The sequence below is a fragment of the Pseudopodoces humilis genome, chromosome 7 (genome assembly GCF_049639895.1).
Source record: "Pseudopodoces humilis isolate 2021_Gansu_Grassland_sample_001 chromosome 7, ASM4963989v1, whole genome shotgun sequence".
NCBI classification, from domain to species: Eukaryota; Metazoa; Chordata; class Aves; order Passeriformes; family Paridae; genus Pseudopodoces; species Pseudopodoces humilis.
Window position 1 is genome coordinate 47,685,920 of NC_142206.1, and position 23,623 is coordinate 47,709,542.

At 43.5% G+C, this 23,623-nt stretch overlaps 3 protein-coding genes across 4 annotated transcripts; 2 read left to right on the top strand and 1 right to left on the bottom strand.

Moving 5' to 3' along the window:
- The first annotated feature begins 3,481 nt into the window (after window positions 1–3,481).
- LYSET (lysosomal enzyme trafficking factor) lies at window positions 3,482–6,984 on the top strand. 2 transcript variants are annotated; one of them, XM_088057461.1, is made up of 2 exons: window positions 3,482–3,597; window positions 5,583–6,984. In XM_088057461.1, the coding sequence occupies exon 2, from the start codon at window positions 5,599–5,601 to the stop codon at window positions 5,992–5,994; it is 396 nt and encodes a 131-aa protein (XP_087913587.1). In that variant the 5' UTR covers window positions 3,482–3,597; window positions 5,583–5,598; the 3' UTR covers window positions 5,995–6,984. The 2 variants fall into 2 exon arrangements, with proteins under 2 accessions (XP_087913587.1, XP_087913588.1); XM_088057462.1 differs by lacking the exon at window positions 3,482–3,597 and adding an exon at window positions 3,706–4,225.
- A 4,339-nt stretch (window positions 6,985–11,323) lies between these two features.
- On the bottom strand, window positions 11,324–12,583 carry LOC102105666 (uncharacterized). Its single transcript, XM_088057463.1, has 2 exons — window positions 12,333–12,583; window positions 11,324–12,234 (listed from the first exon to the last, which is right to left on the bottom strand). Exons 1-2 carry the CDS (start codon window positions 12,568–12,570, stop codon window positions 12,107–12,109), a joined length of 366 nt encoding a protein of 121 aa, XP_087913589.1. The 5' UTR covers window positions 12,571–12,583; the 3' UTR covers window positions 11,324–12,106.
- A 153-nt stretch (window positions 12,584–12,736) lies between these two features.
- Window positions 12,737–22,723, top strand: UBR7 (ubiquitin protein ligase E3 component n-recognin 7). Its single transcript, XM_005520176.3, has 11 exons — window positions 12,737–12,908; window positions 13,071–13,204; window positions 13,347–13,407; window positions 14,470–14,565; window positions 15,644–15,697; window positions 16,502–16,607; window positions 17,664–17,848; window positions 18,378–18,509; window positions 18,878–19,040; window positions 19,881–19,942; window positions 20,732–22,723. Exons 1-11 carry the CDS (start codon window positions 12,744–12,746, stop codon window positions 20,822–20,824), a joined length of 1,251 nt encoding a protein of 416 aa, XP_005520233.2. The 5' UTR covers window positions 12,737–12,743; the 3' UTR covers window positions 20,825–22,723.
- The last annotated feature ends 900 nt before the right edge of the window (window positions 22,724–23,623 follow it).

Here is a 23,623-nt window from a genome sequence, read left to right on the forward strand (position 1 = left end):
CACATGTGCTCCTGCCCTATTCTCCTCATTTATGCCAGTTTTCTCCTTGGAATCCCAACATATATGCAGTCTGTATGGATCCTAGTTTTCTAGCTAAGAGTTTGGTTTAGAGTTAGGATTAAGAAGGAAAAGATCCAGGAACATGATGTTCTAGATGAATCAAAAATCAGTGCCCTACAAAGTGGAAGGCAAATGTCATCTTGACAGAAATGTCTCTGTTATTAGATTTTCACTTCTTGATTACTTGTCAGTGAGAACCTACTACAACTCTGCTAAATATAAACATAAGATCCACCCAAAAGAACATGAGATTCATTCTGTCCTTTAGCTTCTGCCTTCCATTTGGAAAGCCAACTAATTTTGGTTTTGTAATCACCTCAGGTATTCTACCTTTGCTTTTCTCTTTTGGCCAGAATCTAAGCCTAGGAAAGACTTCCTATTAATACTGAGTTATGAAAACTTTGTTTGACTTAAAGATTACAACTAACCCTTCTGATTCCTCTTGTCAGCCCTCATTTGTCCTATGTAGTTTGCCAGCATCCTCTGCACCCTAACAGGCCTTAATAGCCTCAACAATCCTCACCTGACCCCATGGGCTCAGGAGCCCCAGTTTAGCCAAGCCCTGTTCTTTCAGTTCATGCCTGACCTGTGTTGTATCAGTATATGTCCCCAGTTCAGGCATGGCTGTGCCATGTTTATCTGGATCTGGAGTTTCAGACTGCTTTCTTAGCTTGACTTCAGCCTTGTCTCATCAGTATGGACCTTCATGGCAATTGCTAGGTGATGTCTGACCCTAGTTCTCACTGGATCTGACCCTAGCCTGTGGGCTGCCTTCACAGCTTGACCTCAGACCTGCCTTGCTCCTTGCCTGATGCTCTGTACTCCTGTCAGAATCCAGTGTGCCCTGCTTGCCTTGTGGCTCTGGGCTTGGACAGTGAGGTTCTGGCCCATCATCTGTGTTATTTTGCTTGGCTCCTGCCCTCTGTGGAGCAGTCAACTCTTGCTGCTCCATTGCTTTTCTTTTTACCTCCAAAATAAACCAAATAATTCTATAAAAATACATTGCATGTCAAAACTAAGTGAAATATTTTTTTTTTTAAATAATGCTACAAAATCCCATTACTAATTCTTTGATTCTGTTCACTAAATATTATTTCCCTTGGATTCAGCAGAATTCTATCTTCTTCATTGGTTTCCCAAGCTGAATATCACCCTTTTGAGTCTCACCAGGTATATGTTCTCATTTCAAAATGCAGAGTTATGAGTTCTTTCCCCTTATTTTTACCAGCACTTGTGACTGGAATTTGTCTAAAGCTGAGAACAGTTGCTTCTTGTTCTACTCATTTTGGTATTATTCCCTCCCCCGTCAGAGACCTGCTGCTAAAATTAACAAACCAACAAACCCTCAGCTGAGCTATTTGCTCTGTCCCTTCCTATTCTATGGCAGAGATTAAGCATAACACTGAATTTATCAGAGAAGACCCTTAGTTGAGTCTTTTAACCTACTTGGTTTGCAAGCAGGTTAAATCCTAAACCATCCTCTCTTTTTAACTCCAACCATTCAGTGAAAAGACAGGCTTCTTAAGTAGGAATAAGTTCCAAATTTCCCTGATTTTTCTTCAGAATCTTAAGTGCAAAAGCAGGCTTAACACTTAGCACACATACCCACTGCCAAGCCATACATTCACACAGTTACATATTAATTCATACAGAAACCCTTTGACATCTAGGTGGGTAGTTTAAAATAAACTGGTTCATCATTACCTCTAACCTCAGTATAAGAAAATGCAACATAGCCATGCTTGAGTGGAAGGTCAGTCAGCCACAGAGGAGCTTTATTCACTTTTAGATCAACTGGGACCTCACCACCTGTAAGAATGGAAAGAATGGCATTTAGTTAAGAGAAGTGTCCCAGGGGTTATTAGCTGTATGGAGCTATTCATATCTACATCTGTCATCAGAACTACACTAGTGTAATTAGTGTAATTAGTAAAGAGATTTATTTAAACTTTAGAAAGATAATGAAATCATCATTCAACTAAAGTGTAAAATCTCTGACCTGGGAGTCAGGGTATTTCTCAGGCTGGCTCTGCCTGTGGTGCCAGGCGCCATCTGGTGTCACTTTTGGGCCTTTAGTTCAATGAGCATTAAAGCAATAACAATAATAATAATAATAAAACAAAAACCAAAACCAAAAAACAAATCAAGCCAACCAAACAAAAGACCCACAAACAAGCCCCCCCAACCCAAAAAAATAAACCCCAATTAACCAACAACAAATCAAAAACAAAAATAAAACAACAACAACAAAACCACAAAAAAAACCCGCCAACCAAAAAACAAAACCCAAACCAGTACAACTTAAGGTGAAGTTGCTCTGTGACAGGGGGTTTGTATTTCTGACTCTTGTGGGCTCTCAACAGCGTCCCTTTTCTCTACAGATTACTGCAGCTCCATGCATTTCTTCATCAGCTGTCCTGACTATAATCCAAAACACCACCTTCTAATGCTTTTCATTGAAACATAGCAGGAAAAGCCATCATAGATTTTATTTTGCAGCAATTCTTATATATTGTGTCACATGCACCTACTGCATCCCCAAGAAAAGTGGCAGAAGATCCTATGTATTTATACATAAACAAAAAAAGTCATTGCTTTAGCATATTTTGTTTCTTATCGGGTATTCCTTTTTAAATCCTTTTTTTTTTCCTCCTTAAGGAAAGCTGCCTGACAGTGAATTGTGGCCACTGCTGTTTTCTCTGTAAGAAACTGTAGTTTACTCATTACTTTAGGATACAATTTAGTAACAGGTTTCACTTCATATGTAACGCGATGCAGTTTCAGCTTTAACTGGCAAGAAATTCACATCAGACAGTTCCTGAATTCAGGCAAACACGTTCTGCACACACAAATCCTCCCAAAATCATCCCCGTCATTGAATAGCACGCATCTGACTGTATAATTTTGCTGTAAATTTAAATGATCTTTTAGCGTCATTAAAAGCATTTTGCCAGTAGATCATAGAAACTTATGGGCCTTAAAGTTCATCTGGTCCCAGCCCTAGCTGCCATAGGATAATAAGCATATAATATCTCCTGATAATTTAATTTAATAGAAATAATCCACTAGGTCCTGTTTATGTATAAGCATATACTGGGGTTTGACTACACGTTTGCCTTTTGCTGGACTTGGACTGTTTCGGTCTCTATGGTAACTCCTCAGTAATCTTTGTTGTTACTTCCCTCGACGAGCTCGCGCCACATCTGCGCCAAAACACAAGAGTTTTGTACCCCCGCGAAGGAGCCGAGCGCCGCCTCAGGGCCACGCCGCCATTTTGGGCGAGGCCACTCCGGCCACAGAGGGGCGCGCGCCCGAGCCAAGATGGCGGCCAGCCAAGGCGCCCGCCCCGGATGCGGCCGCGCGCCCCGGCAGCCGTTGCCCCGTGCCGGAAGTGCCGGTGCCGGCGGGGGCCATGGCGGCGGGCGGGCAGCGGGGCGGGCCCGCGGGTCTCGCCGCCTCCCGGCGCCGCGGCGCGGGCTGAGGGGAGCGGGCCGCCCGCCGCCGCCCTCCCGCTCCCTCCTTCTCCGCTGGAGGAAGGTAAGGAGCTGCCGGCGTCGAGAAAGACCCGTGGCGATGAAGAGCGTCTCGCCCGGGGCGCGTGTCCGGCGAGAGGTGTGCGCGGGCGGTCGCCGGAGGAGAGCCCCAGTGGGTGAAAGGGTCTGAGAACCATCGTGGATGTGCCCACAAGCTGCAAGCTGGAGTTGGGTCTGAAAATGGGGAATAACAATGAATAAACTGTTGCCTCAGCCTCTTTCAGTATAACCGGGAGCTAGGGCTTCTCTTCTGGCTAGTGCTCAAGGACAGGATTGAAACGCGGTGGTGTTTACCTTCTTAAATCTGCTTCTTAAAACTGCTGTTTTGATAGTGTTTGTGCTTTCAGTATGTACATACCTTGTGACGGTTTGTTTTCCTCGAAGGCGACAACTCGTGAGCCAGCCTCGGATATGCCGAACTGCTGAAAAAAACAGCCAGAGGCTTATTTAGCGCGTAAACGCAGACCTGGGGTTCAAGTTTTAACCCTGTGGATTAACAGCTACTCTCACGAATTTTTCAGTAGTCCTACTAAACGTACTGTGGGGGTAATGAAGGGAAACGAGCAGCTGAGTTATATTGATGCATCTTAAGACTGCAATAGCGTTCTCAAGTGTTTACTGTTCCTTTTCAGGTATTTACTGTTCCATTTCAGATATTTGCGTCCCTGTATGCCTGCCTTTTTTAGCCACCGTGTATGCAGCAGTCTGAGGGCCAGAACAATTTCCCCACAGCTGCCTTGATCAGATTCTGTCATGTCAGGGTTGAGGATGTCCCTCAGTTAGGTAAAATCAGGAAGTAAATTTTTCAGGATTGCCAACCAAACTGGCAGATTAGTCTGACTTAAGGTGATTTAGAATGGTGTAATGATTTTGTATCATTTATGGTAAATTCTCTAATGCTTCCATGAATTGTACTGTTTTCTATGCATAATTAATTTTTCAGTAAGCACTTGTGTCTGGTGTTTTAAAGGCCTGGTATATTTTCTTAAAACAGCACTACATAGAAGGATTTTACCCTTCTGAAAAAGCATTTTTTTTCAGAGAACCCTAGTCAGGTACAGAGAAGCAGTGGTTCTCCCTGCCCTGTGCAAGGGCTGTTTGGAGGGAAAGAAGTGATGATTTCTGTGGAGGTACTCCAGCTGGAGTGTTTGTAACTGGTTTGAAGAGTGTTTCCAGTCACCTAGACCCATTCAGCCAGCTGGAGATTTGAAGCAGCTCAAACTGAGCCCAGTAGTGTCTGTGGGGCTCCGATAATTTGTGTTTTTTCTGAAGAGTGCCTGATGGCGAGTGTCTGGTTTGTTTTGTGCTGAGGCATTGAGCAGTGCAGGTGTGCAGCTCAAGTTCCTCTGGAAGGCCTGTGGCAAGTGTCTGCACAGGGACAGTGGGAATGTATTTAGGAGCAAGTAACATGGCTATACCACCTTCCTGTGTGCAAGTACATACCTTTAGTACAGCCTAACCCTTGAACCTCACATTCAAATTGAAAACATCCCTTTCTGTGGTTCATTAATGGGCACTCAGCTACAGCTTAATACAACTGGATGTTGCTGCAGCACAGGCAAGCAGTCATGGTACCATTACTAGCTGTTTAGCAGCATGTTTGTCTTGCAGGCATCAAAGAACTTTCAAAACTTTACGTATTTATAGAAAATCTTATATTATCCCCACTGTATGTCTAGAGACATTGAGGGCAGATGGGGTAAGGAACTTGCCCAATTGATGACTTCTGTTTTGTTCCCTGAGTACCTGAATGTAGCCAGCAGACCCTAAACTATCCAGAGGCATCAGTAGAACTTCTTATATTGTTGCCATTAACCTGTTGCTGGCATAGTAATGATTTTCTATGATCAGGTCTTCAGAAATTGATGTGCATGCTGTTTTAATAATGTGTAATGAAAAGTTACAGAAAATTAATTTGTGAAAACCAAGGTTCACCTGTCCCCTCTTTTTGCAAACTGTACTGAACATTTATGTCACCTTTTGTTTCAGGTGCAGAGCATGGAGAATGATGAACTTCCGCCAGAGGATGGGCTGGATTGGTGTGGGGCTGTACTTGTTAGGAAGTGCTGCAGCTTTTTATTACGTCTTTGAAATCAATGAGACTTACAACAAACTAGCACTGGAGCACATTCAGCAACACCCCAAGGAACCACAGGAAGGAACCACATGGACACACTCCTTAAAAGTACGACTGCTATCCTTGCCGTTTTGGCTGTGGACGATAATATTTTTAATACCATATTTACAGATGTTCTTGTTCCTCTACTCCTGTACAAGAGCGGACCCCAAAACTGTTGGGTATTGCATCATTCCTATCTGCTTGGCTGTTATTTGCAATCGTCATCAAACATTTGTGAAGGCCTCTAATCAGATCAGTAGATTACAACTGATTGACACTTAGCTCAACTTCGAGTGTCTGTTGCTGATTTGAAGCAATTGCATATGCTTGATCTAATCACAAGACTGAAGTTCTGAGTGAAGGCCAGAAGGAGCCTTTTCTTTCAAACTGATAAGCAATGAAGAGAGTAACTGTTTTCTATTTAAAACAAACGAGTAACTACAAAGGTTTTTAATTATGGATCTATCAAGTGGCCAGAGTGGAGAACCCTGTGTGACATGTGATGGAAGTATTCCTCATTTTGCCTTAATGATGCAAAATTGCAACTCTCCATCTGAAATGTCCTGTGGGGAAACGCGTTTCTGGTCCACAACTTTATTCCTCTGTACAAAAAAGTGATTTCCTATGCTTTCCTTTGGAGTGAAATCAATGAGATACTTCTTTTGTGGTAAATGTAAAAGGAAAAAAGAAATTAAGAATGTGATTATAAAAGCTGCACTTAACACAATTCTTTGCTTTTTTTTTTTTTTTAAATTATCTACATCAGTGCTGTTTTTAATGAATTTTTGAAAAATAAATTTAGATACAAAAACAGGAAGCAAAGAATAAAGTTTGTGCAAACCTTTAAAGGGAAAAAGTACATTTTTTCCTGTGGTAGCCTACTTGTTTTCAGTCACACAACAGTCCCACACTGTATTAGGCAGGCAGTGAGGAGTTGCGCAGGCCTGGAGCTTGGTGCTTTAAATTGTTCCTATGACATCAAAAGCAGCCTATGCTGGCATTGGCCTGTAGTCTGCACAAAAATTCTTCTGTGTTCCCTTCTCCTATCATCTTGCTTGATAAAATTACAAGTAACTGAAATTTATGACCATTGTTATTTCACTCCAGACATAATGCAAAACCATGTTTACAGGAGAACTGATATATTAGGAAAAACTTTGAATTTGGGAAAGCTTAACTGGTTGGGGGATACTACAAACAGGATGTAAGACAGATACGAATCATGTTTCTTCCAGAAATTCAAAGAATTAAGATACCTTCTTATTCGTGTAATGAATGCAGATTTCTTCAGTCATACTGAAATTCCACTGAGATTACTTTGCCATAGTTTCAACCTCTGTTTTTCAATGCTATTTGGAATAGCATATTTTGAGTAAGACTGAATCTGTTCTTTCTTTCTTTCTGTCTTTGTTTTTTCTGAGAATAAGTATTTTTTTATTCTCAAATTTTCAGCCATGATGGAAGTAACAAATATGAAAACAGTGCAAAATACACTTCTCAGAAGCAGTAGGCTCAAAAGAATGATGAACTAAACTCCTTGACTATAACTTCCAACTGTATGTGATTGTCCATACCTAATCACAAACGCTAATCCATTTCTGACTGCTTTAAGGGAGTCCTGGAGCGTCGTCTTTCTGTTGCTTTCGAAAGAGAACACTATTTTCAGTGTTGCTGTGTTTAAGCATGGCAGTTCCAACACCTTAAATTTTCTGTTTGTACTTGGAGATATTTTGAGACATTGGTTTCAATTGTCAGCATTGGTGCTAGGACCTGAAAACAAGTAGACTTTGCAAGAAGGTTTGAGTTCTAAGTGCAATATGAAAAGGAGGAAGCTGCCATCTTAGTGTACTGGTGTAAGAGTAAATTATAAACTCTTACAAGTAGTTAGTATCTTGGGAAGTCAGAGCTTTTAAGTTGTGTTCTTTCTCAACTTTTAAAATCACCATGCTATTTATCTATAAAATAAAAACTTTTCAATGTTTATAAACACAAGTCTATTAATGCAGATATTTATCAATAGCTTTTCATTTTTGTTGTTTGCTTTTGGTTTAGTGGGGTTTTTTTTTTTGCATGTTTAGTGCCAGCCAGCAGTGCTAGCCATCAGTTGCTGTAGCCTGTGCTCATGTCCTTCCCTCAGTGTGCATGTTCAGTTCATCTTTTGTTTTCCTCTTATGCTCTGTGCCCTAATTACTTGTTTGTAGCCTGTAATTTTGGGGCTTGCTGGATTAAACTGAATCCCCTTGCTTCTTTACTTTTGTGTAAGACAGATACCTCTGGCTGGACTGTTTTTAACTTGATGTTGTAGTTTTAAACTCAATAATTACATTGTGTGCAGATAGAATTATTTGAAGAGCCAAGAGCATAAGAGGAAGCGTCAAAAATAGAAAATGATAGGAAGAACTGCCTCATTTTCTGTCATGCAAGCATGTGACCCTTGGCAAATAAACTAGCAGGCCTGGTGGGATGACCCAAGTCTGGATGGGGAGCATGTGCTGGGCATGGTGGGGACTTGCAAAACCAAGGCCCGTGTTCGTAGACTTTTCCATCAGAAGCCTAGTTTTGGATTTACAGCTGTTGACAGGCATGTGCTTTGCAACTAATTCAAGCAAATGCTGTGTGTGTAAGGATTTGAGCTTGAAGTGGAAAGCAGCAGTGGAGAACTATTAACATAGTGTATACAAATACTCGACAATGGGAGCAGAAGACCTAAGTTACCTCTGCTGGTGCTTCCAGCATTTTTGGCAACAGGGGAACATCAACAGGTGAAATCTTACCCACAGGGTAAATAAAAGGAGAGACTAAAAATTAATGATAAATTGGTTTTTACTGTAGTATTTTTAAAAAAATAAGTAGTGAAATAACTTTCAGCTTGATTATTCTGAAAATTTATAGGTATTGTCAAGGCTGATTATCTGAGTCGCCAAAGACCTGCCTGTAACAGAAAATGACATCTACAAACTTCTGGGATAATCAAGCTTGAAGTTTTGCAATGTTCTGAGCTTTCATGTTCTGCCAACAAAGTGAGTAGCTGTAACACAAGGGTGATTAATGATCATCTGTATGCCAGTTACCCTGGATTTCTTTGTATTCATTTGTGTCACAAGATAAAGCATTGTCAGACTTCCAGAACATTACTCGAGCAGTCTCAGTGTTAGTTTCTTTAGCTGCTTGACTGTCACCTGACAGTCCCTTCCCATCTCAGGAATGTGCCACATATTTGTAGGTGCTACTGAGCCTGTCCTCCACTTCTGCCATGGGGGAGCAGGTCCAGTGAAGAGCATAACAAGGCTGCAGCCCTTCACACTTGGACAAAAGTTAAATTCCAATAAAAAGTGTTCTTTATGACATGCTTCTTCCAGCAGCAAAGTAGGACTGCAAAAAAAGACTTATCCCTGGAACAAAACGTTTCAGTTGGTGCAGAATACATATTAACTCTCCTTATTTTCTCTTGCCTGGTCCATCCATTGTTCTCTTAAAAGGATACTCTCTAGTTTCTCTTACTATTTTTTTTTAAATCCTACTTTTTATGTCACAGTCTTTGATGACATCCACTTTTCTACAAATGACCTAATGCACAAAAGCAGTTTAATAATTTTATAATGGAGTTAAATTTTAAGAACTGACTTATCTTAGCTGTCCTTAAAGATACCCCTATGGTGCAGTTTTCTTCTGGGAAGAAAGAACATGCTATAGCCATAAGAAGGTACTTCTGCTCAACTTGGTCCTCAAGGCCCATGTCTGGTCCATTTGACTAGTGTGTGTGCCCAGAACCACTGCTCAGGTGTTCACACTGCTGAGTGCTAACCTAGTCACCACAAATTAAGCCCCATGATGTCCCAGCTGCCAGACTACTGGGTATTTTATCAGAAAATATGATACTCATAATAGCTTGTGTATAAATTACTTCCTAAGGTGGAGTGAATGGGAATTAAATGGGCTGCCATGGGTGAATGGCATTCAAATCCTTTAATGGAAATGATGACTGCAGATCTCTCTCCTGGGAGCTAGAAAAGGTACTGCACTTTCAGACAATGCCCCAGTTGCTGGGCATAATGGGATTGCCTCCTCTCCCTCACAGAACCATGAGTGCCTTGCATACTTGAGACTTAAAGTGTTTTTTTTAACACAGAACACTGCAACCTGTTAAGCTCCTTCATTAATTTAGCCTCAAAGTTGTTTGAACCAGCAAATTCAGTATTTCAAAACAGTTAAAACAGAGGATGTCATATAATCCCAGTCTTTGTGAAGGAGACATGCTTTGACATTTGTGTTGTAATGTTTTGTAACTAGGAACTAGTTGATTCTCATCTAAATACTACTATGAATTTAGTATCACATCAGCTCTTTTAATTCCATAAAACATACCAGCATTCTCCCCTTTAGTTTAGTGAGGAAATCCAGTAAGCCTCCTTAGGCCAGTAAAATGAAATTCTATTAGTAAGACATACAAACTGCACTGACCAGTGCAGATATGGTGAACTGAGCTTGTTCTGTGCCCACTTGAAGGTTGCTTAGATACAAAAGCACTCCATCTCTCTGAGGTGAAGAACACAGCATCTTTTTTTCCATTGAGGCTTACCTCCTCTGCTTAAAATTCAGGGCCACAGATGACTTAGGGGCTCCCCAGATGGGGTTCAGAAGACAGCTGTAGGGGATTGGGAGGGTAGGGAATGACATCACACGAAAGCTTCCTGTGCCTTGTAACCCCTTGCAGCAACTCTCAGAAAAATGAAGTCTGTTGAGTTAGGGCACTTTTGCCACAAGCAAGCGTACAACTTAGAATTGCATAAGGTCCCCTGAAGCTCCAGTGCTCTTGACATTTGAAAGTTTTCATAGCTACAGTAAGGACTAGCAAGGATTCTTTAAAGGCAGAAATTTGAGTGCTAGTGTTTGACTCAATGCTCACTGGTATTTTCTGGAGCTCGGGTGAAGCATATTCCTGTGTCCAGGCTGACAGAAAAAAAAGAAGTACCCCATTACTGGAATGTTACCTGCACTTACTCCTGTGCTAAGTTAGGGTCTGTTGCTTTAGACCAAAAGTTTTCAGTCCATGACATGCCAATGGACTGTTGACACAGTTTCTAGGTAGAGGCCACAGATTCTTGCCTAATGTTAAATGTTGCTATTCAGCCATCATGCAGTTTATACCATTTTTGAAGGGTTTGTCTGGAGGAAAAGGGAAAACACTGGTTTCAGATGTAGGTGTACAACAAGCTTCCAAAGCTGCAGAATAAAGCTCACAGATGTCATCACTTTAAGAGAGATCATGTGAAAGAGCTCTTCTGATACATTAATCAGATTATTTCTTTGTACAAAGTGTTGCCTTTGTCATTTTGATAGGACACTTCCTGCAATAAATTATCTACCCTAGAGCACTTTAAACATTTTATCACTTTATGATATTACTGCTGGACAAGAGATCAGAGTAAGTTTAATTTTCTCTCACCCTCAACAAATAAACCTCCTTAGCCTTCTGAGTTGGTCTTTTCAGTTATGCCTCCATCCCATCTGCCAACAGAGTATTTTAGAGTATCTGAGTACATAGAAGTCAAGGATACATTTACTGGATCTATATCTGACTCCTCCCTGCATTTCAAACGAACGTAGACAATTTTGTCCTCATAAAAGTTCATTTATTTCCACACTTTGTCCTATGTATGTAAGTCTCAAGATTTGCTTCGTATATAAAACAAACTGTGTCAGGAGAACACAAGACAATGAAATTAACCCCCCAAAATGCTGTTCACACCATTTAGGCAGTTAAATTCTGCTAGAGAACACTCTTAGGCTCTATGAAGTGACTATGAAGAGTTTTATAACTGTTCACAGAGGCATTCTTGATTGATAGATTACTAAACCTTGTAGACAATAGGCAAAAATAATCTTCCACTGTAGGATTGTATAGGAGCGGGCACAGTTCTACATGCTTGTTAATTTTGATACTTACAGTATCAGGCCTTATACTAATTTTTCTTCATACAAACACAAGCTGTCTTGTACTTTTAAAGATCGTATTTGAAAAAGTAACTCTTTTTAGGTTTTATTGCTTTATTTTAAACGTTGTGTCACATGAAGAAATACTGTGACTCGGAATAAGTTATTAAAAAACATACCAATCAGAAGATTTGTGAGAAAACTTTTATACTTGTCAACTAGTTAACCAAAAAACTGGCGTCAGCATCACACTGGCACCCCGTAAGCAACACGCTGCTCACACACAGGCGCATCCTTTCGGAAAGGCTTCCGTATTAAAACGGTGTCGGGATGGACATTCCGCATTTAAACAGGAGCAGCAGCGCGGCAGGAGCCGGCCCGTGCAGCGGGCCCGGGACACTTACAGTCGGTACAGCCGAACGGGACTGTCTAGGCGCACACCCGGCCTCCAGCGCCGCCCTCACGGCTGCTGCACCTTCGTCCGTTTCAGGGGAGGGTCATCGGCGCTCGCCGCCGCGTCCACGTTGTTTTCGTCTTCGCCTTCATCCTCCTCGTCGTCATCGTAGTCGTCGTCATCCCCGCCACCACCTGCCAGAGTTCGAGCGGGTGCGGGTGAACGGTGCGGGGCGCGGGTGGCGCCCCGGGGCCGGCGGAACTCCCTCGGCGCGCCCCCCCTCGCCACTCACCGCGCCGCGCGCCGTCCGCCGCCGCCCGCTCCTCCTGCACCAGCGGCGCCAGCAGCTCCACCACCCGCTCCTGCAGCTCGCTCAGGGCCCCCCGGAGCCCGCGCAGCTGGGCGGCCTCGCCCTCCTCCGCCGCCGGGTACGGCACCCGCACCGTCCGTGTCCGCCCGTCGCGGCCCCGCAGCTCCGCCACCAGATCCCGCCCCAGGCCCGCATCCGCCTCCGCCGCCAGGTCGGCCATCACCGCCCGCCGGTCACGTGCTGGCCGCGCGGGCCGGCCCGCCCCTCAGTGACACACCGCCCACGGTCACGTGGGGCGCGCGCGATTCCGCTTCCGCCGTGGCGCCCCCTGGCGCCTCCTTGGCCCCGTGTTTCCCGCCTCGCTTCGCGCTCCTCGGCCTTCGCGGCCCGGCGATGGAGGCGGGGGCTCCGGAGGGTGCCGAGCCGGGGAGCGGCGGGAGCGGCGCGGAGGAACCCGTGGTGTCCCTGGCGGAGGTGCTGGCGGAGAACGAGGAACTGGAGAAGGAAGCGCGGGCCGTGCTGGGGGGCAGCGACCACGAGCGCTGCAGTTACTCACAGGTGGGGGCGGGGCCGAGGGGCCCGGGGGCGGGACCCGGGGGGCGGGGTCTGGAGGGCGGGGCCCGGGGTGGGGCGGGGCCCGGGGGCGTGATCGGGGGCCGGGCGGGGCTGCCCCCCTGCCCCCGGCGCCCCTCATACCGCGGCCGGTCGGTGTCTCCGCAGGGCGCGGTGAAGCGGCAGGCGCTCTACGCCTGCAGCACCTGCACGCCGCCCGGCGCCGAGCCGGCGGGGATCTGCCTGGCCTGCAGCTACGAGTGCCACGGCACCCACCGCCTCTTCGAGCTCTACACCAAGAGGTACGGGCGAGGGGCCGGGAGCGGCCGTGTAGCACCCTCAGCACCCGTGGCTCCCGATAAGCTGCTGGGAATTGTTAAGAATGCAAACCCCAGCGTGTTCTCACTTAATATAAACCCTGAAATGCTACATTTTTCTTTCCAGGAATTTCCGCTGTGACTGTGGAAATAGCAAGTTCAAAAATCTGCAGTGCAAGTTACTCCCGGTGAGTTCAGGCAGGTTTCAGGCATTCGGAGTCAAAATAACAGTCTTGGGAGCTTGGTGCCTTGCCTCAGCCAGTGCTGACTCATGCGACGCCTTCAGTCTTCCCAGGAAGTTAAAAAATATAGGAATATTATGGCAAGGTATAAAACTGTTGAGGGACCAAAGGCAAATGTTGGAGAAGGAATGGTCCTTGTCATCCATGAGTGCAGCAGTTCTGCATCCATGGTCAGCAAGCACACTTCCAGAAGCAGGTTGTGGTGTTTCTGCACAAATACATCTCACTAGCTTTAAGCTGTTCCAGAATAATCTTTTGGGGTGCAATTTTGCAGCTGGATTAAGAAAATTTAGGTCTGTGCTGCTGTCAGAGGGACAGTTCAGTTTCCTTCTTTGTGGTGACATTACTGCCCTAATATTTTGTCATCGGAGCCTACTGATGGGGTGTTTTTTTACTGTATTAAGCTGCCTATACTTTTATACTTAGTGAGCATTTTGAACTTGTCAAGTAGCTGGCAATCTTCTGGGAAGCAGCAACAGGATGCTGCTTGGCTTGCTTGCAGTGGTGCTCCCAGGATAACAGTCCAAACATCGAAACAGACAATAGTTTTGTGTATGCCTGTTTTATTCTGAGAGAATTGAAATGGATCTACAGCTAGTCAGCAAAGTCATGGTGCAGTGATCCCTACAGAGACACTTCTGACAATTTTAAGATGCTACTATTTCTCATTTGAGTCAGTGAATTGGATCACGTGGTTGTTCCTTCTGCTTCAGTGAAAATTCAATTGTACAGGTTAAGTGAGCTTCAGCATCTGTCCACTAATCTGTCTGACACCACAGTTGCAATTTGTTGCAAAGGTGAGCAGGCTGTTATCTCTCTTTGCTTTTGAACTTTATCATTTCTCATGTGCCCTATCTGCTGCTGAGTATAAAGCAGAAGTGACTGGAGAATATCTTCCTTTTTGTATATTCAGACTGATGAAAATAATGAAGCTTTTAGGAATCAAGGGAAAACAGAAACTGTGTTTTTACTGTGTTGTCTATTGAGACTTTTTCCCTTTTGTCCTAGGAAAAGAGCAAGGTGAATTCAGGAAATAAATATAATGACAATTTCTATGGATTATACTGTACATGTAAAAGACCTTACCCTGATCCTGAAGATGAGGTAAGAAATACAAAATCCAGTAGTAATCATACATAGATGGTGTTTATGTTAGACACTGTGTAAAGGGTGGTCACTGAGCTGTTTTTCAAGGAAGATCCCACTTCAAGAAATCTTATGTTCCATATTGGTTGTCACGTGTTGTATGAAGGAATTACTTGATATTTTTTTTTTTAATGGTAAAGGATGTTTATGCCTTAGAAACAGATGAGGAGGACAAGTCATGATTTGGACAAAATAGTGCTGCAGTTCCCTGAGGTTGCAGAGTTCCCCTCGGGGACAGGGTAATCATCATCTTGAGAAATGTGAATAGTGCAGAATAAACACATTGCACATGTTAGGAGAGACCAGCACCTGCTTCCCCATGCCTGCAGCAATGCTCTGGCAAGGCTTCTGGGATGGAGAGAGTCTGTCCTGTTCCATAGCACTAGCTACAGTCCTTGATAGTAGCCAGAACACTTTTTTGTCTCTCTGAAATACTAAAACACGGCATTGGCTTTGCATGTTCATGCTGTTGTTTGCAGTCACAGAAAACAGGTGTTTTAAAGAACAGGGAAGGCACAAGTCTTTCAAATACAAAAAAAAAGCATTTTATAAGCTCCCCTCTGAAGTTCAGAGACAGCTAAAAACATTTCTGAAGAAATCATTGATAGTTGTTTTGTAACAAAGCACTTCATACTGTCCTGTATGGTGATTAGTTAGGTTCGGTTCTGGCAGGTTTCACAGACCTGATGACAATGTGAATATCAGTATCTTTCTTCTGACAGCTGAGCTGTCTGTTCATGCACTTCTGTTTATAGGAAGAAGGATACCAGTAGTGTATTAACTTCTATTAGCTTTCTGTAAGAAAGTCTTGCCCTGCTGGGAGGACTGGTTTTTTAGTAATAAAGTGGATTTCCACAGCCTCAGTCGTATGAGAGATGACATGTGCTGTTGAACCTGAGGGCAAACTGACTAACAAAGCACAAACTGCTTATTAATGGCAGGTGCCTGTGAGGGGTGAAGAGGGTTACTGCAGTTTGAAACTTGTGAAAGATTCTGGAGGTTGCTATTAATGCTAATAATATGATTATTTGTCTAGATTCCAGATGAGATGATTCAATGCATAGTTTGTGAAGACTGGTTCCATGGAAGGGTAAGGAAACTATAAACAGCAGAACTGCCATTTGCACAGGAACAAATTGGTATTGGTTAGGTTTGTATGGTAATTCTTACTTGGGAAGTTTGCTGTAGTTCTCAAAAGAGATTATTAAATGAGTTCCAAGGCATTTGTTTTCAGCTTATGCAAAGGAGCATTAAAAGTCTGATCTTGCACTGCTGTCCACTCCAGTTAAAACATAATGGGAAGAGTCCTACCTTTTTGAAGGTTACCACTGCAGAATAAAGTAATAACTTGATAACTGTCTCTTTAATTAGAAAACTCAAATCAATGTAGTTGGTGAGGAAAAGATTCTTACTGAGGCACATCATTATCAACTACCTGAATAGTTCTTCATTCAAATGCCTTTTAAGCTCTGAATTCCTTTAAGTAGCAAGGAACAGACTGTGCTGTTTATTATTGATTTCAAACTTTGGGGAAGCCTTTTGAAAGCAGCCAAGCACTGTAGTGAGTGCCCTACTTAATGGGTAAGCATTAAGGATTCAGCCTCTTGTGCCTTGAAGGGCACAAGTGAAATTCCGTGTTTGAAGTTGCAGGATCAAAGAGTAAAAAAAAAGATTATTTGCTTCAATTATGGGTTCTTGTAGATAAACTTCTTTCGTATTAAGTGCAGTAATGAAGAGTGTTGTACTGCATACTATGAGCTTTGCAGGAATGTTTTTCAGAAGAAAGCCACTAAGTGCTCTTAATTGCCCAGATAGTTTTCATCAATTTATGGACAATTTCAGTGTATGATCAATACAGATCCTTCACTACTGTGTGCTTGCTTCTTCTTGACAGCATCTCGGTGCAGTTCCCCCTGAAAGTGGAGACTTCCATGAAATGGTGTGCCAGGCCTGCATGAAACGTTGCCATTTCCTATGGGCTTATGCATCGCAATTAGCAGGTAAAGAAAGTTAAGAGATCTGAGCCAGTGTTTTGTGAGCACGTATGTCTGATACTGGCTGTTAATGACATAAGACTGGTTTTAAGTGGTTGGAAAAATTATACTCATTATTTATACTGGACAATCACCTTCAGCAATGGAACATGTGGGGTGCCAGTAGCTAGTGTAAAAATACCAAACAGTTTCCATTCTTAAATCTTAATTCTGTGCTGCTTGCTTTTAGTTACTTTATCAAAGATGTCTAGCATAAAATGGATGAAGTTTTAATGCTTAACTCAAGGAACTTAATTTCTAAACTGGATCAAAGAACTGAAGAGCCATCCTAAGGGAAGCAGTGAGACAAACAGTTCTTACAGATGCTCTGAGCAGCAAAGAGTGTATGACAGAGTGACCTGGAATGAATATGTTCAATGTTAACCTGGGCAGGGGCTGGGGCTGTGCTCAGGACACATGTCCCCTATGGTCACAGGCCTCTCTCAGCTCCGTGGACTTAAAAGAACAGATGACTTGATATCTGTGGAAAGAGCTAGTTTATCATAGTCTCCTAAAATTGCTGCTTGTATAAACTGCTGATAAATTTCTCGTGTGCCCAAAATTTCAATGATATTTTCAAGGATGGCTACCTGGAGCTCTTTTCCTTTTAATGTAAATTGTACAGAATGGGGCATTTGTCTGTTTTTGCTAAGCTTTTTCTAACCAGCTTTGTTACAGGGCACATACTTAAACTGGCATCAAAACAGAAACTTGTTTTAAATAAACAAGAGATTAGCATATTTAATCTGTGGTGGTGTTTTTGAGGTGTTCTTGGAGAAAAACTCTGATACAGTTAATAAAAAAGCATATGGCACTTACTGAAACTGTGATAGCTAGCAAGGGGTTTCAGGAAGGACAAGTATCTTAGTAAAGAACTCTCAAATTGTGATACCCTGTTCCCTCTCCTAGGGCTTAGATTTTGGGAAGCAGAGTATTTTAGAATAGGAGAAGCAGAGAGAATGTCTGGAGTGATCTGTACTTTTTCTGGCACAGTATTTTTACTTGTGGGTATGTATCTTCCAGTTCCTCCATTGACCAAAGCAAACTCCCTTGAAGATGAAGGGATTGTCCTGAAGGTAGAGGAAAGTGAAGAGCAGAAGAAAGAAATAAAAAAAGAAAGTGGAGTGGAACACCATGACACAAAGGAAGAAAAGCAATCAGAACAATTTAATGAGCCATCCACTAGCTCTGGGTCTGCCTGTCCAGAGGTAAAATGTACCTTCTTTTCTGACCTGCACATCTTCATGCTGCTGATAGTTGAAGCGAAGCCCACCTTGCTCTGTACAGGCTCAGGGAAGGGGTGGCCAATCTGTTCCCATGTTCCTCTTTAGTCACTGACCCTTCAGACCTGCAGTCTCTGTGGAGCACAGCATAGGCTGTGGAACAGGGCTGTCAAGAGGTGTCGTGTCTGTTTGTAGATGGGCTGTCCCTTCTTCTCAGCCACCTGGCCAGTGCACTGAGGTGACTTCTGTTTGTTCTAATACGTGGTGAAGCTACACTTGCATGATGGTCCAGCTCTGAGTTCTTAAATACAGTTATTGCAGTAAATTTCTACAGAAATTTCCTGTGGAAATTTACTGAAACCACATCAGAATTCTCATGTGGATGGTAATACAGGTTGTTTATAAAAACATGTTTGAGACAGAAGAAAATTCTTACCTAAAGAAAATGCTAAAAAAAATCAGGGTCTCTTTGAAGTGATGTTATAGAGTGCTGAACATTCTCATTTTAATTCAGGTAGTTACTAAGAGTGAGGAGCCACTCTGCAAGCTAAAAGAGCTCCAAAGCAAGCCATTTGTGAAAAAAGATACTGCCACCTTTTGGCCATCGAACTGGAGGAGCAAGTTGTGCACTTGTGAAGACTGTTTGGTATGTATGTTCTCTTCATTACCACCACAGATGTGGGAGAGGCAGGGAGGAGCTCCGAGACAATCACTGAGAAGCTTTAGGTAAAATCTGTGTAAGTATTCTTAACACTGAAACTGCCCTTCACTCCACATAAAGATTCACACTGAATCCTATGGAATTAATATAGCATGGAAGGGCTTCTAAATGTTTGTATTTTCTTTGCTGCTTAAATCCAGTATTGCTTGGAAGTTTTTATGAGGAGATTCTGAAATACTGGGTACAGATTCATCATTTTATTTTTATTGTGGATAAAACAACAAGGATTGTGGGAGAGCACCTCCATCTGAGAAGTTTTGTCACATAAAAGTAAATTTTACTTTATTCTCCAGAAAATGTACTCAGAGCTGGAAGTCCAGTTCCTGACAGACGAATGTGACACTGTCTTGGCTTATGAAAATAAGGGTACCAGTGACCAAGAGACAGAGAGGAGAGATCCTTTAATGGACACCCTTAACAGTATGAACAGAGTCCAGCAAGTGGAACTCATCTGTGGTAAATACAACTTCATTTTTAGAATCTGCTTTAACGCACTTTAACTGAACAGTTTGCCACGAGAGATTGATATCAGGCCTTGCAGTGTAGTCTTGAAATATTTTTGAAGTAACATGTAAACAACTGTATGACAGGTTGCATACCTCAGTCAGGATTGGTCCTCTGTGGCCCATCATTACAACTTTAATTTACAGTGAGACACTAAATGGTGTGTGAACTTTCACCCTGTTTAACAACTTAGATACTGTAATGATAGTGATTTATTGTAATGCGAATATTTAAACATTAATTTGGACTTCTGCTGTCTGGCTGATTTATCTTACCTTCTGTTGTTTGGCAATCTCCTGTTGGCTGGGGACTGCCAGCCAGGCATCCCCTGTAGCTGTGCTGCAGAGCATAGTGACAAGGCAGTGCTGAGGTGTTTTAAACCTGGAGCTGTGTTTCTCTCTTCCAGTTAGGGCTCTGCACTCTGGCGAGGACAGCGTCCCAATCCCGAGTTACAGGCTGGGCCTTCCCACCAAGACCCACACATGCTTTTGTGGGGGGAAGCTGGGAGCAGGGGCAGTCTTTTAGTTAATTGTACTGATTCACTCACTGATCTCTGTACCTTTCTCTGAAATCAGCCCGGACACACTACATAGGTTAGTTTCATGAATTACTAGGCTTCTTATGTTTACATTAATATTAATAATAATAATCTAATTCAAACGTAGGTTTGTCTGAAGTAAACCTAACATATGACAAGAGGAAGTAGAACAAGTTGTGTTCTTGAGCCATTGTTAAACTAAAACTGGGTATCTTACTGTTTTTGGTTTTTTTTGCCTTTGCTTTGCCATCCAGAGTACAATGATTTAAAGACGGAACTGACTGACTATCTCAGGAGGTTTGCAGATGAGGGAACGGTAAGGAGCAGCTTCCAGAATTTGTTTGCCAGAAAATGTGTTTTAAAGAACTGTTGAGGGCTGGGTGGTGAATACCATGATGTTCTGTTGTGATATTTTCTCTTGTCTCTTGGAGTTGCTGGAACTGCAGTAGAAATCAGAAATCCCTTATTTCATACAATTTTAACAATTCCTTAATGACATTGTTGAGACATAATGGGAACTTTACAGAAATCTGTCTGCAAGGTACTGAGAGAAGTTCTTACATTTAAATGAAACTTCTCTTGCTCTAGGTAAGATATTCAGGAAGAAAAGCTCTTAACTTTTCTGGGTTTTTTTGCATCAAATCTAAACCCTTAGAAGAGTGAGGGCTGATTGTGATTCAGTCTTATCAGTTGTTTTCCTGCAGGAATTTGCAGGCTGTTTTTAAGTAAAACTTGCATTTTGTTGGCTGACTTGCTGTATTGCCATTCTTAGTTACATCCGAATGACCCTGAAGTGAACTAGTGAAAATCTTGCTTTGTATTAAATTTTCTGATGGTAAAAGCAAGAGGTCAGAGTCATTGAAATACCGCTGGGAGCTTTGCTCCATGTGTTTGTTCTGCCTTTGGGGAACTCATTTTCCTGTTCGTGTTATCTACAATAGAATTTGGGCATTAATCCTCTCCTTCACGTGCAACAGGAAAGCTGTACCAGAGAAATTTCAGGGTATTTGCTTTTCTGTGCTTTGTGTATTATGTGTGGAGATAAAACAGGATCCTTTATTTAAGTTCTTGCACCACAACTTGGGTTTCATATTGCTTCTCCTAGGTGGTTAAAAGAGAAGACATTCAGCACTTCTTTGAAGAATTTCAATCTCGGAAAAGGCGACGGACTAACAGGATGCAGTACTACTGTAGTTAGACTGAGAGGGTTTGGGTTGAAAGGACAACTGGCAAAACAATGTTCACTGGCAAACAGAAAAAACATCTTCAATTTTTGGCTTCTTATCAAAATCCAGCTGTCCAAGAAACATCATCATTTTGTCTTAGACTTCCTTCATTCGTATCACCTAAAACATGGGTTTAACAAATCCTTTCATTGCAGTTAGAGGGATTTCAGTACCGGTCGACTTTGCATTCCCGTGAAAGCCGGCCTTGTTTCCAGGGGAGGAGGGTATTACCGGAGCAGTGTCCTGCTGCTTCCCATTCGCCTCTCCCCTGCTTACTGCCAGGGCCTGGAGCCGGGGCTGTGCTAAACCGGGGGCAGGGAACGCGCTCCCGGCTTTCCTGCTTGAATGGCTCCGTCTCCCCCCTTCGGGCTGTAGCGATTCTGGGAGGGCCCCAGCACCGAGGAGCTGCCGGTTCCTGCCCTGCCGTGGCTCCCCAGGGGCTGGGCCGGGCCTGGCTGTGGCTGAGCCCAGCGCTGCTGCCTGCCGGCTCCTGCTGGGGAAGTGCTCCCCCGGCTGCTCATAAACGGGAAAGCAGAGCTTAGGCTTGATGCAATCTGGCTTTATACATTAAAAAACATATTTATAGTATTGGACAGGGATGGTTTCTCTGGTAAAAAAATTGTCAGACAATTTTAACTCACTCATCGGACTATAACCAATAGCTAGGAGGAGGTACTAAATTACAAACTAAAAATGGGGGGGTTGTTACGTGCTTTGATTTTAAAATCTAGCCTACTGCAAATTCTTCTACTTTATAAATGTTGCTAAAAACACTGCAGCATCCTGGTATTTTGCTATAGTATGGAATGTTCTTTTTATAACCACTGAGAATCATGGGACAGGAGATGTTTCACTGACTTTTAAGACTACACTTAGATGCAATTAAAAATTAAGATTTTGTAAGTTTGGAGCCTAATGTAGTTAGACCCCAAAATGTATGTTAAAGTTCTAGTTTTTGAGGATTTCTATATCATGGGGTACTATTCTGCTTCCGTGTTACTGGTTTTTGAAAAGCAAAGGTGACTTTTATCATTCTCACTATTGACTGTTTCTGACCATTTTATTTACAAACAGTAGTTTAGCATAGATGCTCAGCTGAGCAGTATCATAGGACATAGAGTATGCTGAGTTGGAAGGGACCCATCAGGATCATCACATCCAACTCCTTGTCCTGCACAGGACACCCCAAGAGCCACACTGTGTGCCTGAGAGCATTGTCCAAACACTTCTTGAACTCTGCCAGGCTGGTGCTGTGACCACTTCCCTAGGGAGCTTGTCCAGTGCTCAACCACCCTCTGGGTGAAAAACTTTTTCCTGATACCCAATCTGAACTGCCCCTGATGCAGCTTCAGGCCATTCCCTCAGTCCTGGCACTGGGCACCACAGCGATGAGATCAGTGCCTGCCCCTCCTCTTCCCCTCACAGAAAGCTGTAACTGCAGTGGGGTCTCCCCTCAGTCTCCTCCAGGCTGAACAGACCAAGTGACCTCAGTTGCACCTCATACAGCTTCTCCTCAAGGTCCTCCTGGCCCTCCTTTGGACACTCTCCTAACAGCTTTGTATGTACTTCACATTGTGGCAGCCAGAACTGCTCCCAGCACTCGAGGTGAGGCTGCCCCAGCTCAGAGCAGAGCAGGGCAATCCTGTCCCTTGCCTAGCTGGTGATGTTGTGCCCGATGCCCCCAGGACGTGGGTGGCCCTCTTGGCTGCCAGGGCACTGCTGGCTCATGCTCAATGCCTCATCGACCCCCCGGGCCCTTTCCTAGCTGCTTTTAAATTTACTTCTGGGTATTGTACATGCTCTTTTTTGGTAGCAATTGTTACGGGAGCTGTAACTGCACATCTAACTACAATATAAAAAAATTAAAAGAACCATTCACTGTGTATTGTCTTGTTTTCTCTCAGTGCTGCTGCAGTGTCTTGTTTCCATCCATGATCCAGGCAGACACAGGGAGCCCAGTGATTACCTGTTAGCCAAGCCACCAGGGTGTACAAGCTTAGGATTCATAGACCTTTGTTTCCCCCTGACCCAGGTGTGAAACAAGGGATTGCAGCCTGCTGTTAAGTACAATTTAGAGCAGGACAGGGTCATGTTTCTTCTGTGTTGCAGTTTCTGTAATTCTGTAATTCACTAGAGGAGTGCGGGAGAGGGTACCCAAAGACAATTGTGTCTTCCACAGGAAATAAAAAAGCAGTGAAAGGCCCCAGTGATCACAGAAATGGTTTACGGCCCAGCACCAGCCTTGCTGTGCTTGAGAAAATACAGTAGTGATGGAAGGAGCGAGTTCAAATGTGGAATTCCTGTGGCTCCTGTTGCAGAGCACAGGGCCAGAACTGACCCCGAGCACTGTCCATCTCTGGCATCAGCCTGTACTGAAGCAGGGTCCACCCAAAGGGACCCAGCTCCAACAGTCCTCCCTTCCAATGCTGTAAGCCTCCCCTCAGCAGAGACATCAGGCATCCTTTCCTCTGAGGTTGGCAGGCTTAGAAACACTGTTGCAAAGTGACAGACTGTAACAAAAAGTGTTAAAATTCTCTAATTTCGGAAGCTCCTACAACTCATCTTCTTGGGTGTGGGAGTGAAGGTGTCAGTAATTAACATGTGGGACCACACAGTTCTCGCTCTCCTCACCCACCTGTGCTCTGTCAGGATGTAACTCGCAGTATTTTGCTCTCCTACATCAGGATGAGACAAGGCACGTGGCCAGATGACACTTCTGAACTTCAGTCATTGCTCTGAAGAAGTGAGGCACTTGTTTCTGAGAGATGGAA